Below are 12,379 nucleotides of genomic sequence, written 5' to 3' on the forward strand. Positions count from 1 at the left end.
CCAAAGATGCGAGAAGATACGTGAATTTAACTACGTAGTCTAAATCCGCACTGTAATGCATATGTACGTTAAACAACTCCTTAAAGTTAGTGAATTAGATTTTCTCTCCCTTGAATACAGGCAAAAGGAGTTCTTTCAAATGAGGTATACGTGTTTTTGGTTGTGTTATGTTAGCATTGATTCTGTTAATGAGCAGCGTGGTTGTAAGACCACCTTTATCGATGCTCTATCTTATTGTGGTTATGACCGACGACTCTTACCTTAGTCATGGTTGCAAGGTACAGTGTTTGCAACTCGTCAGCTTGAATCCTATTTAATAGGTTTGATAAACAATGGCACCATACAACTCCAATAGATCTCTTTAAGTGGAGAGTAGAAGGAGATGCAAGTTGATCTGGGTTTAAATAGTGGCCACCTTTTTGAATACAGGGAAGGTCTTCAATGAATTACACTACAATTAATCTGAATTGGAAATGAGATAGTGTGTATTCTACAAACAAGGTTAAGGGCCCAAAAGGAAATGACGCTGCCATACGAATTACATAAAGGAAACTTACATCAAATGTAATGAGCTCAACCTCTAGTTCTCTCCTCCAGCCTGACACACCGGTTTGCCACGAATCAGAGTATTCTTTATATGATTTAACAAGACTCCTCTTATGTGAGTATCAAAATACACCTCATCAGATGTTTGGCCTAACCTACAGGCGAGAGGGTTCATAGGCTAGTGTCGCACTCTATACTTTGTTTGTCTCAAACAATATCTTTTGATGCATACATTAAGGCCCCTTACTCGCACACTATACTACTCACCAGAAGAATGCTCTTAGCTTCTCCCAGGCTATGGTTCAAAGGACCAAATGTTGCAAAATATACCCTCATGTCTGAGTTTTACTGATTCACTTGATGGAGTTGGCGGGATAACCTAAACTACAGTACAAACTTTGGTCCCCACTCACAGGACAAATGAATATGGCGGCCAGATTTTACACGATTTTATCACAAAAATAAACATCTCATACCTACTCATACAATTTAATCCGAAAATAAATCTCACTATCTCTTGAAAGTTACCCTATGACACATCTGATGACCATGTGGTCCTTGAAGGATCACGGCCTGGCCACAAATCCCATTAAAACCAATGAAAATAATGACAAGAGTTGGGGAATGGTATGCAAATTAATAATGGTCGATTAATGTTTTCAGCCCAATACAATTTCATGAATTCTGAACACTAACATGATGAATCACAATGCACCGTATGTAATGATCTAACCAGTAACACGAGAGTGCAACTACACGGTCTTACCTCTTTGCCTCCTGGAAGGGGAAGGGTTCTCCCTCTGAGAAGCAGCTACCTGGGGAACCAGTTACACATTTTTCGAGTTCAGGTTTTACTCAATCATTCGTTAATATGGCAGTTTCAATACAAAATATATGGTAAAATAAAATTCGGAAGAAGTTCCCACGACTCTGTCGAATATCAGACTCAAATGCATACACAAATACATTACACGAGAGGAAGGACCATTGCTCCTGTCACCAGCTTGCTTCTTCATCATTTCGTATTCGAGACACAATGGATTTAAGTTGAGAGAAAATGATGCACACATTTTTTCACGACTTATTTTTGATATAGTTCCTTCAGAACATTTTGATAGTTGGTTGTGTGTAAGACTGAGGCAGTTCTAAGATTGATCTGTGTGCCACCAACTTTCAGACCACAAGTTTTACTTTTATTCATTGTGTTATAAGTGGCATTACAGTTACCATGGCCACCCACACATGTATGTGTATGTGCTCTTGCTTATACGTGTACAGCATATATCGTGGAGTTGAAACTACTATATTAATGAAAAGCTACTTTATTTCCAACAGATACGGGTAGAAAACTATTTGCAATAAGAAATTCATTGTAGGGCAATGCCCTGCCATTGCCTCAAAATATAAGAATTCGATTGTAGGTGTGGTGAAACTAAACTGAATTTTAGGGCCACATTCGGTACGGTTTCATTCAACCTTAAGCCCTCCTGCACTAGCTTTGAATGAGACCAAGTTACAGTGCTGAGGAGTTTACTAACTTACTTAAAGTCAAGAAACCTTGCATTTTATTCAACAAAAGTGCAGTTAAGAAACAATCAACTGTATTCCCTGCACCAATTCTTTTAATGTGATGTCACACGGGTTCACAAAGACGCATTTAAAGGTTTAATACATATAATTAATATTTAAAGAACAGAACAATTATTCCAATTACGTTAAGAAGCAAGAAAACTAACACATTACTGCAAAAATTATTAACAAAACGTTACGTTACTTCGATAGAAATAAAACTTAAATGGCAAACAGGATCTCAGAATATCATAATGAAGAAGTTACTGCAATGGCGACGACGATTCACGAGGTGATGTGGCTTGATTCTACAAGAATATCATCTTTTACTCGCCTTCGTGGAGTCAGATGCTAGAATCCGAGAGCTTCACCTTTCCACCCTAGAAGAAAACTCGGGAGGAGTATATTGCATAACACAGTTGTCACATATACAAAATTACAGGGTTACGTAACAAACATCAACTTAAAAACAAACATCAAGTGCTTTAATCGTAACCCAACATACAAAAAAAAAAAAAGGGATTTCATCCAGAAGGCAAGCATAAATTACTGGCATGTGCCCTTACAATAAGAAAATAATATATACATAGTCTCCACAGGAAGAAGTTTGAAAACACTGTAAATATACGTCATCTAATTACCTATATAGAGATGGACAAAATATACAAAAAAAGTGGTTTACTACTTTGAATATCAATGTACTAATTTATACCAACTCATTGCTATAGTTAATATAATAAAACTACTTCTGTGGAGCAAATAATCATATAACGTATTTCCATAGAAACTGGGAAATTTTTATTCAAGGGGAATAAATGGCAATTTTTGACATTCTCCCCCAAGAAGAATCATAATCAGAAGTAATCACAACTGCACCCAAAAATTTAAATCAAATATACATTTAGAGTACATCCATAGAAATTAAATCCTTTCTTTCTTGATCACAGCGGATTGCTGCTGCACGCCGAGGTGTAGTACCATTCAGAGGCACACTATCTGGCTCCTGAGTTACAGCACTATCAAATTCCATCTCAGGTAATTCCAGAAGTACGAGCTTTGTGATTGATCTCATGTATGGTTTATTATTCACCCTCACTTCTACAGACCTAATCACACCATCAGACGACGGGAACAGCTGGGTAACCTTACCCAATGAGAGGAGGGAACTATAGCCTTACCCAGATGATCTTCTAAGTCTACCATCACTATGTCCCCAACTTTCACATTTGCAGAGAGATTATTACTAGAATTATTATGTCTCTCTCTCAAGGACACTAAATAGTCTCTTTTCCAAGAGTTCTCAAATTTCCTTAGCACTGATGATAATCTAAAATATTGTGCTCTAAGATCACTTGAACTCATGAAATCTGGGTCATCAGTTGCTAAATTGTTAAGAGGAGGGGAAATACAAACATTTCGCCCATAAAGTAACATGGAGGGAGTCAAAGCCTCACAATCTCGATCAGAGGAGAGATAAGTCAGTGGTTGAGAATTTATCACAGCTTGAAACTCAACAAGAAGAGTTCTCAACTCTTCAAAGGATACACGTTTGTGATACAAGGCCTTGGACAAACATCCCTTTAGAACACCAACAAGGCGTTCATAAAAGCCTCCAGACCAGGGGGCTCGCGGTGTAATGAACTTCCAATTAACACCATTTCCTTCAGGGTATGACTTTACCTCTGGTTCCTCCTTAATTTCCTTCAGAAAATTATTAAATCCAACAAAATTCCTACCATTGTCAGATATAATCAGACTCGGCAGAGAATGATACGCTGCAAAGCGTCGAATAGCCAGTAGGAAATCGGAAGCAGTCATGGAATGAGTCAATTCAAAATGAACCGCCTTGCTCGTAGTACAGGTAAATAGACATACAAAGACCTTCTTCTCCAAGCCAGTCTCATGATCAAAAACATTAATAGCACCGGTATAATCAACTCCTACTGATTGGAAAGGTCTATCATATCTCACTCTTTCTGTGGGTAATGGCCGGGGAGGGGGCAAACACAACCGTTTCTTGGTTAACTTCTGACACAAAACACACTTGGACAGAATTGATTTGATAACTTGTCGTGCTTTAGGTACCCAAAAGGTTTCTCTCAACAATATCAGTACAGAATTGACACCACAATGGTGGTGATGTCTATACAAATGTTCAACTATGAACACTGTTAAATAACTTCTGGAAGGCAATAACATTGGGCACTGAGTATCATAAGACATGGAAGCATTTTTCATTCGACCCTGAGACCTAACTAGATTTTCTTCATCAACAAATAAGTTTAACTGATTACACAAGTTCTTAACATCCATGGACACTCTATGTGAATTCTTATCACAGAGGTACATTCTGGTAGTAGAAAAATGTTGCTTCTGTTCAAGGAGGACAAGTTCTTTCATTTCGTTAACAACAAACTTAGAACCTTTACTGCACTTATTAAGGAAAAGCAATATTGACCTCATGATACGTTTAAGCTTACTTAAATTACTATAACGTGGGATGTCAATTAATGGGGTTGGAGGGTGAACAAACTTAGGTTCTGAAAGAATTTCATTAACATGCACAGTTTCTGTAGCTAAAGATTGGGGATAATCACCAGTTAAAAGCCATTTAGGGCCATTCCACCATAAGGAATTTTGCGCTAAATCTTTACTATTACTACCTCTGGATAGAATATCAGCTGGATTATCCTTAGAGGGGGTATACCGTAGAGGAAACTTGAATTCATTAATTTCAGTGACTCTGTCTCGTACATAGGGAATTTTACTATTATTGTTCTTCAGCCAACAAATAGAAACCATGGAGTCACTCCAGAGAGTGCAAGAACTCACTCTTAAATCATCATTCTGCATTAATCTTCCAGCAAGTTTCGCACCCAAGGACAAGGCTGTCAATTCCAAACGCGGAATAGTCTGTTTAGGGTTTGGTGCCACTTTACACTTACTGACCAGTAAATTGCTTACACTTCTCTTGAAATCAATCACATAGGCAGCAGCTCCATATGCCTTGTTAGAGGCATCACAAAATACATGTAAGTGGGAACATTCAGGATGTACAACAAACCTAGGATACTTTAAACTTTCTACATGTCTAAAACTTGCAAATTTCATCAAACCTTGAACATAATGATTCTGGCAAAGGGTCATCCCACCCGTAGTTACTCCACAAACATTTAAGAAAATATTTACCTCTCACCTGTATTGGTGACAATAATCCTAGAGGATCAAACATCCGAGCTACTACTGATAAAACCTTTCGTTTGGTTAAAGGTCCTTTATACTCACAATTTACTTCCTTCAGTGACATCTCATCTTATGCTAGATACCACTCTAAACCCAAAACGTTTACTCTTTCTTTGATAACATCTATGGTTCTGTTAAATTCTGAATCATTACGAACCCATTCTTGTAGAGGCATATTAGCGTCTTCAAGAATCGCATTTATTACTGGATACTCATCCATCAAGACTGACACATCCTTGTAAGTTTTACTAAAATTATCTACATAGAAATTCTTCATCAGAGATGATGCAAGGGGATTATCATGTAAAGATAAATGATGCAAGAGGGTTTGCTGCAAGAGAAAAGGGGAGCATGTAGCTCCAAAACAAACTACACAAAACCGGTAAGTTACAGTAGACTTCAAATCGGAAGGATCAGTTAGCCATAGAAATCTGCAATAATCACGGCAGTCAGGTGAAATGCCTATCCTTAAAAAGGCTTTACTGATATCTGAAATCACAGCTACTGGGTTTGTACGGAAACTTAACAGGGCATCGAAAAGTTTAGTAGTTAATGAGGGACCAGTTAATAAACAATCATTTAAGGAAAGTTCTCCTTTAGCCTTTGAAGAAGCATTAAAAACTATTCGAATGGGAGTTGTTTCAGAATCCTTCAGTACAGCATGAAGGGGTAAATAATGCCCTATAATAGGGGAGCCTGAAGGAATTAATTCTATAAACCCAGACTGAACGTAATCTTTGATAATCTTATCATAATGAGCATACAAGGAGGGGTCAGATTCGAATCTACGTAACAAGGAATTTAATTGACTAATGGCTATTCTATAGTTAACAGGCGGTCTACTTTCATCTTTAAATGGTAAGGACACTTCATATTTATTGTCAACCCTTTTTACTTTATCCTTAAAAGACTTAACTGATTCTCTTTCTTCAGGACTAATTTCAGATTGACGAATACTAACACTTTCTAAATCCCATAATTTTCTAACTTCACAACAAGAATTAATAGGGATTTCCTCTACTTCTATTCTTGAACAACATACATTTGATGTAGTAATCTCATTAGATTCTACATTGTCATAAGACCAACTAGGAAGAGGTCCAAAAATTAGTGCACCACCAGAACTATTCAATATCTGTATTCCAGAGGACATTTGACTGTTCTGAATGAATTTTCCATAGCAATCAGCTCCAATGACTAATTCTATACCATTTACTTCATCTGAATTTAAATAATTATCTGCTAATTTTATGCCTTTGCTCGTCAAGAATGCAGCTGACTTACTCAATCCGGGAGAATAAATTTTGGAATTAACTCTATCGAATGCAATGGCATTAATGACAGTACGAATCTTACCTAGTCTCACCACAACTCTTACTATATTACAATTAACTTCCATGGCATCACTGCCAAATGGTTTTACCTTTAAGGCTACTGTTGCTATGGACGATAGACTAAGCTCATGGGCTAATTCCGTTGCAATAAACGTTCTTTGCGCACCAGAATCAAAGAGTGCTCTCTCAAAGGAACGATGTCCATTCCCTGACACAATTACCTTAGCAGTAGGAAGAGCAGTCGAAACAGAAATCTTATTAGTCTGAGAATGATCAATTCCCAAAGAAGCAGTCATAACTACTGGGGAATCACCTTTACTAACAGCACATTTAGAATCATTATGAGATTTCTCAGAATTAACATTTGATTTACTAATATTAGTACTATTTACACTCAACTTTGGTAGAGCAGGATTAACAGGGTTTTCTGTTTTCTTACAAATCATCGGGTAATGAGGCCCATCACATCTATTACATTTCGGCTTATTTCTACATTCAGAGATTAAATGACCTCCTTTGAGGCAAGCAAAGCACAATCTTAAATATTCAACTCTGTCCCTTCTACTATCAATGGATTTGAATGTCTTACAATCGCGAGAGGCATGGTTCGATGAGCAAAACACACAATTATTGTAAGGACTATTACTAGGTTTACTGTTACTTGGTTGTGCTCTCTGCACGCTTTGCACATTTGATGGAATCACTTTAGAAAATTTGCCCTGATCTCGTCTTCTCTTATTAGAATTCTCACCTTCGTAACAAAATTCCATTAATTCACAAACATATTTCAAACCTGAGGAAATTTGCTTTATATCAAGAGACATACTATTACGTTTATTAGCTATAGCCTTACATGTTTCAGGCGATAATTTCTCGCATATTATACTAGAGAAAACGGGGTTCATGGCCTCTACATCTAAATTCAATGTGTTCATTTGTAAAATAATCTTCTCATATTCCAATTTGAACGTGTTCAAATCCTCTATTGTATGACTGGGAGGGACTAAATGTGTTAATTTGGACATAAGTCTACGTTTCAATTTTTCCTTATTATCATACTTCTCCTTAAGGGTCTGAATAGCTACTGAATAATTGGCATTAGTGACAAGCAAACCTTCTATGGCTTTAAAGGCGTTATCCCTTAAACTAGCTCTGAGTATAGAAAACTTAATCACATCGGAAATATCCCTACGATCGTGAACTAAACTGTTAAATATATCCCAAAATGCAAGCCATTCTTCCTCCCCACCGCTAAATTCAGGTATCTTAATTGCTGGGAGTTTAGGGGGAGGGAGAGGGTTAGTAGGAGCCGAAGGAGGCAAAGCGGGCCGTTGATTTATATCTCCCGTGTCAATCTCGCTCATAGTTTTCTGTGTAGTAGCAATAGCTTTCCTTACACATCTAGTTATTGCTCTATAACTTCTACATAACCTCTCATATTCACTATCCAGTGAAATAATAGTCACCTTCTGTGACCAACTATCTTCAAAACGTCGTAGACCCTCAGTAAGACAAAGTTCATACATTACAAAGGTCGATTTTGGTGTATCGGTATCACCAATGCAGCTACCTGCCTCATCAAGCAAATCTTGTAAGGAAATAATTTCCCCTTCAATAACTATCTTAATCTTGGAATCCATTATCTTGTTAATGGATCAATAACAAACTTGCACAAATATCAAAAATGTATGGCAAATTCTCTAAACCTGATTGAAGTATAACATCCACTGAATGCTAGATAATTTGACCACGTGCTCTTCATCAATTCACAAAATACATCTGGTCACGAAAAAACCTAAGTTCAAAAAAATGGCTACGAAATTCAACAAGAATTTCTTCACAGAGTAATCACTAAATACGAACAATAATGTTCCATAAACAACAGATTACTTGGTAAACACTCCAAGTAATTCAATACCTTACCCTGCTCACCAAATAACTTTGGACACGTGCCAGCTATACTAAAATGACTTTAAAGCCAACCATCACCGACGTGAACTTTATCGCAAATTATTTTTTTAACATCCAAAAAAAAATCGTTTGTGAATCGTTATGGCATCCGGTTCGAAAGACCAGCAAAGAATGTGGTGAAACTAAACTGAATTTTAGGGCCACATTCGGTACGATTTCATTCAACCTTAAGCCCTCCTGCACTAGCTTTGAATGAGACCAAGTTACAGTGCTGAGGAGTTTACTGACTTACTTAAAGTCAAGAAACCTTGCATTTTATTCAACAAAAGTGCAGTTAAGAAACAATCAACTGTATTTCCTGCACCAATTCTTTTAGGGTGATGCCACACGGGTTCACAAAGACGCATTTAAAGGTTTAATACATATAATTAATATTTATAGAACAGAACAATTATTCCAATTACGTTAAGAAGCAAGAAAACTAACACATTACTGCAAAAATTATTAACAAAACGTTACGTTACTTCGATAGAAATAAAACTTAAATGGCAAACAGGATCTCAGAATATCCTAATGAAGAAGTTACTGCAATGGCGACGACGATTCACGAGGTGATGTGGCTGGATCTTACAAGAATACCTTCTTTTACTTGCCTTCGTGGAGTCAGATGCTAGAATCCGAGAGCTTCACCTTTCCACCCTAGAAGAAAACTCGGGAGGAGTATATTGCATAACACAGTTGTCACATATACAAAATTACAGGGTTACGTAACAAACATCAACTTAAAAACAAACATCAAGTGCTTTAATCGTAACCCAACATACAAAAAAAAGGATTTCGTCCAGAAGGCAAGCATAAATTACTGGCATGTGCCCTTACAATAAGAAAATAATATATACATAGTCTCCACAGGAAGAAGTTTGACAACACTGTAAATATACATCATCTAATTATATAGAGATGGACAAAATATGCAAAAAAAGTGGTTTATTACTTTGAATATCAATGTACTAATTTATACCAACTCATTGCTATAGTTAATATAATAAAACTACTTCTGTGGAGCAAATAATCATATAACATATTTCCATAGAAACTGGGAAATTTTTATTCAAGGGGAATAAATGGCAATTTTTGACAGTAGGCGTATGCCCTGCCATTTCTTCAAAATATAAGAAATTGACGTGTAGGCCCAATATCTCAATGACATTAACATTTGACATAGAGGATTATGAATTAATACCCTAACATTGGAACAGTCAATATAGGTCTATGCTCCATTTCAATGCGGTCTATGTCGGATCGCTTATCCACTCCAACACACACCCGCCACCGCCCCCCCCCCCCCCCTCCAAAAAAAAGGATGCGTATTTAGTCTGCGCGCGATGTATATCAATTGCATATTTCACAACTATGGTAATCATTTGGACTGTTAACTAGTGTGACGTCATTCTCTCTTCATTGGCATGCAGTGGGAGGGGCTTAGCTGTAAAGCTAGGTGGACTCTACTATAGTTAGAATGGTATGCAAGATAAAACTATGAATTATATTTACGAAACTGATGAATACTCCGATACAGGGCCGTCAGCACTTGTCGGTAGATGATCCACATGGTATTTTCAACGCGGGGCAGCCAAATCCGTGATATAAACTTTCAAACTTCCAAATGGCAATGTAGGTAAGGGGTCACCTTCGTACCAAAGTGTGTGGAAGAGTCTTTCCCTCGCAATTATAATATGTGGCACTTATTATCTCTGTCATTTGCCGTCTTATCCACGTTTGATCTGGCATCAATTAGTTGTTAAGTAAGTAACTAGTTCCGCAAATAAGGACTAAGAAACATGCAGCACTGAATGACCTTTTGAGGATCATGCGTCGGTCCATTTGGCCCCGATTCAACTTTTATTCAGCAAAATTCACTTTTATACTAAGATACACACACGCACACACACATACACACACACTGAAGTATGTTATAGAGAGGTTGGAGGGAATCGTTTGTGTTAAGTACTGTGAAAGAGAACGAATCGTTTTTGCGTGTGAAGGAATGAGAGGGAGGGAGGGAGAGGACGATTTGCGTATGAGAAAGGCTGTCCATGGCGTGCGCGCACACACACACACACACACACCCCACCACCACCACCACCACACAGAAGGACGATTGTATCTCTCTTTATTTAACATTAATTAATCGACGACGTTACAAAAAGGAAATTTGTCCGAATATGCAATGGCGTCGGAGGTTTCAAGGAAGGACATCTCACTATACTCATCTGTCCATCCGCCTGTGTGGTTTTTGTATGGTAACACTGCGTCCCGGGCTTTAAATAGTTGCGCTACGTGTAAGTTTTAGGTAAATAAAAGGATATCTGGGTGTACATTTGCAACTGAAAAGTGTTTTAATAATTTACTGTATGCGAATTACACCATTAATATTCGAAATAGGTTATTGTTATTATTGTTGAATGTAAGCTCCCTTTTCGGGGTGGCGAATGGAACAGCCAGACGCAGTGGCGGGAAAATTGCTTCTCTCGCTATTCACTACGGCAAGATGTCAACGTATTACTTCATTATACGTAAGTATATCAGTATGTACTGTTAATTTTTATAAAGTGCGTTTCAGCCAGATACGATATGACGTAACTTGGTTTAGTATCTGTTTGATGGAATTTGCGTCTGGCTGTTCCATTCGCCACCCCGAAAAGGCAGCTTACATTCGACAATAATAACAATATCCTATTTCGAATGCAGTAAATTATTAAATTCGCATGCAGTAAATTATTAAAACACTTTTCAGTTGCAAATGTACAACCAGATATCCTTCATTTACCTAAAACTTACACAGCGTAACTATTTCAAGCCCGGGACGCAGTGTTACCATACAAAAAGACCACTGGCGGATGGACAGATGAAAAAAAACAGAGTATAGCTCTTGTTACTCTCGTGATTTATTAATGATGTTAACTAATGAAATAAAACTCAAGAAATCTCTAAAGACTTTCGAGATGATATCCAGATTGATGTTCTCCAACACCTGCGTTAGATCTCTCTCTCTCTCTCTCTCTCTCTCTCTCTCTCTCTCTCTCTCTCTCTCTCTCTCTTTTTACTGAAATCATCTTTCATTTAATTAGCATTGCATCTCTTTTGCCTTACCAAGTATTTGGGAATACTAACGGCGTTTTTAAGCTTTCCTTTGCTTGAAGCATCTGTGAAACCTCTTTCAAGACCGTTGATGGATACACGGATTAGGAGGAAATCCTGTTAGGATCGACTTTTGCTCAACCATTTCCATGTGAACGTCCATCATTCATCCCTATCAGTCATGTAATTGGGAAGTGCAAGAATACAATCACCTTTTCTTCCTTTATTTTTGTTGTGAGCGAGCTAGAAAAAGCTAGGGTAAGTAATGATGTCTGATAAGGAAGGTGGTAAACAGGAATCCATTTCGAGGGCATGATTCTCTCTGAATATGAATAGATGGCTAATCAAGAATGAAGTAACAATATTTCATTACTGATGTTACAAAACATTGAATCAAGGAGATAGATTGAAGTCTGTCATCATTCAGAACGGCTATCATTGTTCCCCTTATTTTCTGAAAATAATTGTTTAGTCACTGAATTAAATAGGAATGACGAGGAATTTTTACTGTCAATTTATTTCTACGTATAAACTGTATATGGTCGTAAATATTTTTTTAGTTTAATTCCCCGGTGTTATTTTTATGCATTATTATCTTTTGTTTGGATGATAAAAAAAATCACTCAAGGATGTTG

At 37.3% G+C, this 12,379-nt stretch overlaps 2 protein-coding genes across 2 annotated transcripts; both read right to left on the reverse strand.

Annotated features, from left to right (window-relative positions):
• Nucleotides 1-3,225: 3,225 nt before the first annotated feature.
• On the reverse strand, nt 3,226-5,262 carry LOC135206332 (uncharacterized). The gene has a single exon (XM_064237753.1). The coding sequence runs from the start codon at nt 5,260-5,262 to the stop codon at nt 3,226-3,228; it is 2,037 nt and encodes a 678-aa protein (XP_064093823.1).
• Nucleotides 5,263-5,428: 166 nt separating this feature from the next.
• On the reverse strand, nt 5,429-8,332 carry LOC135206333 (uncharacterized). The gene is made up of 2 exons (XM_064237754.1): nt 6,017-8,332; nt 5,429-5,689 (listed from the first exon to the last, which is right to left on the reverse strand). The coding sequence occupies exons 1-2, from the start codon at nt 8,330-8,332 to the stop codon at nt 5,429-5,431; spliced, it is 2,577 nt and encodes an 858-aa protein (XP_064093824.1).
• Between the last annotated feature and the right edge of the window lie 4,047 nt (nt 8,333-12,379).

Source organism: Macrobrachium nipponense, chromosome 29 (assembly GCF_015104395.2).
Source record: "Macrobrachium nipponense isolate FS-2020 chromosome 29, ASM1510439v2, whole genome shotgun sequence".
In the NCBI taxonomy this organism is placed as follows: domain Eukaryota; kingdom Metazoa; phylum Arthropoda; class Malacostraca; order Decapoda; family Palaemonidae; genus Macrobrachium; species Macrobrachium nipponense.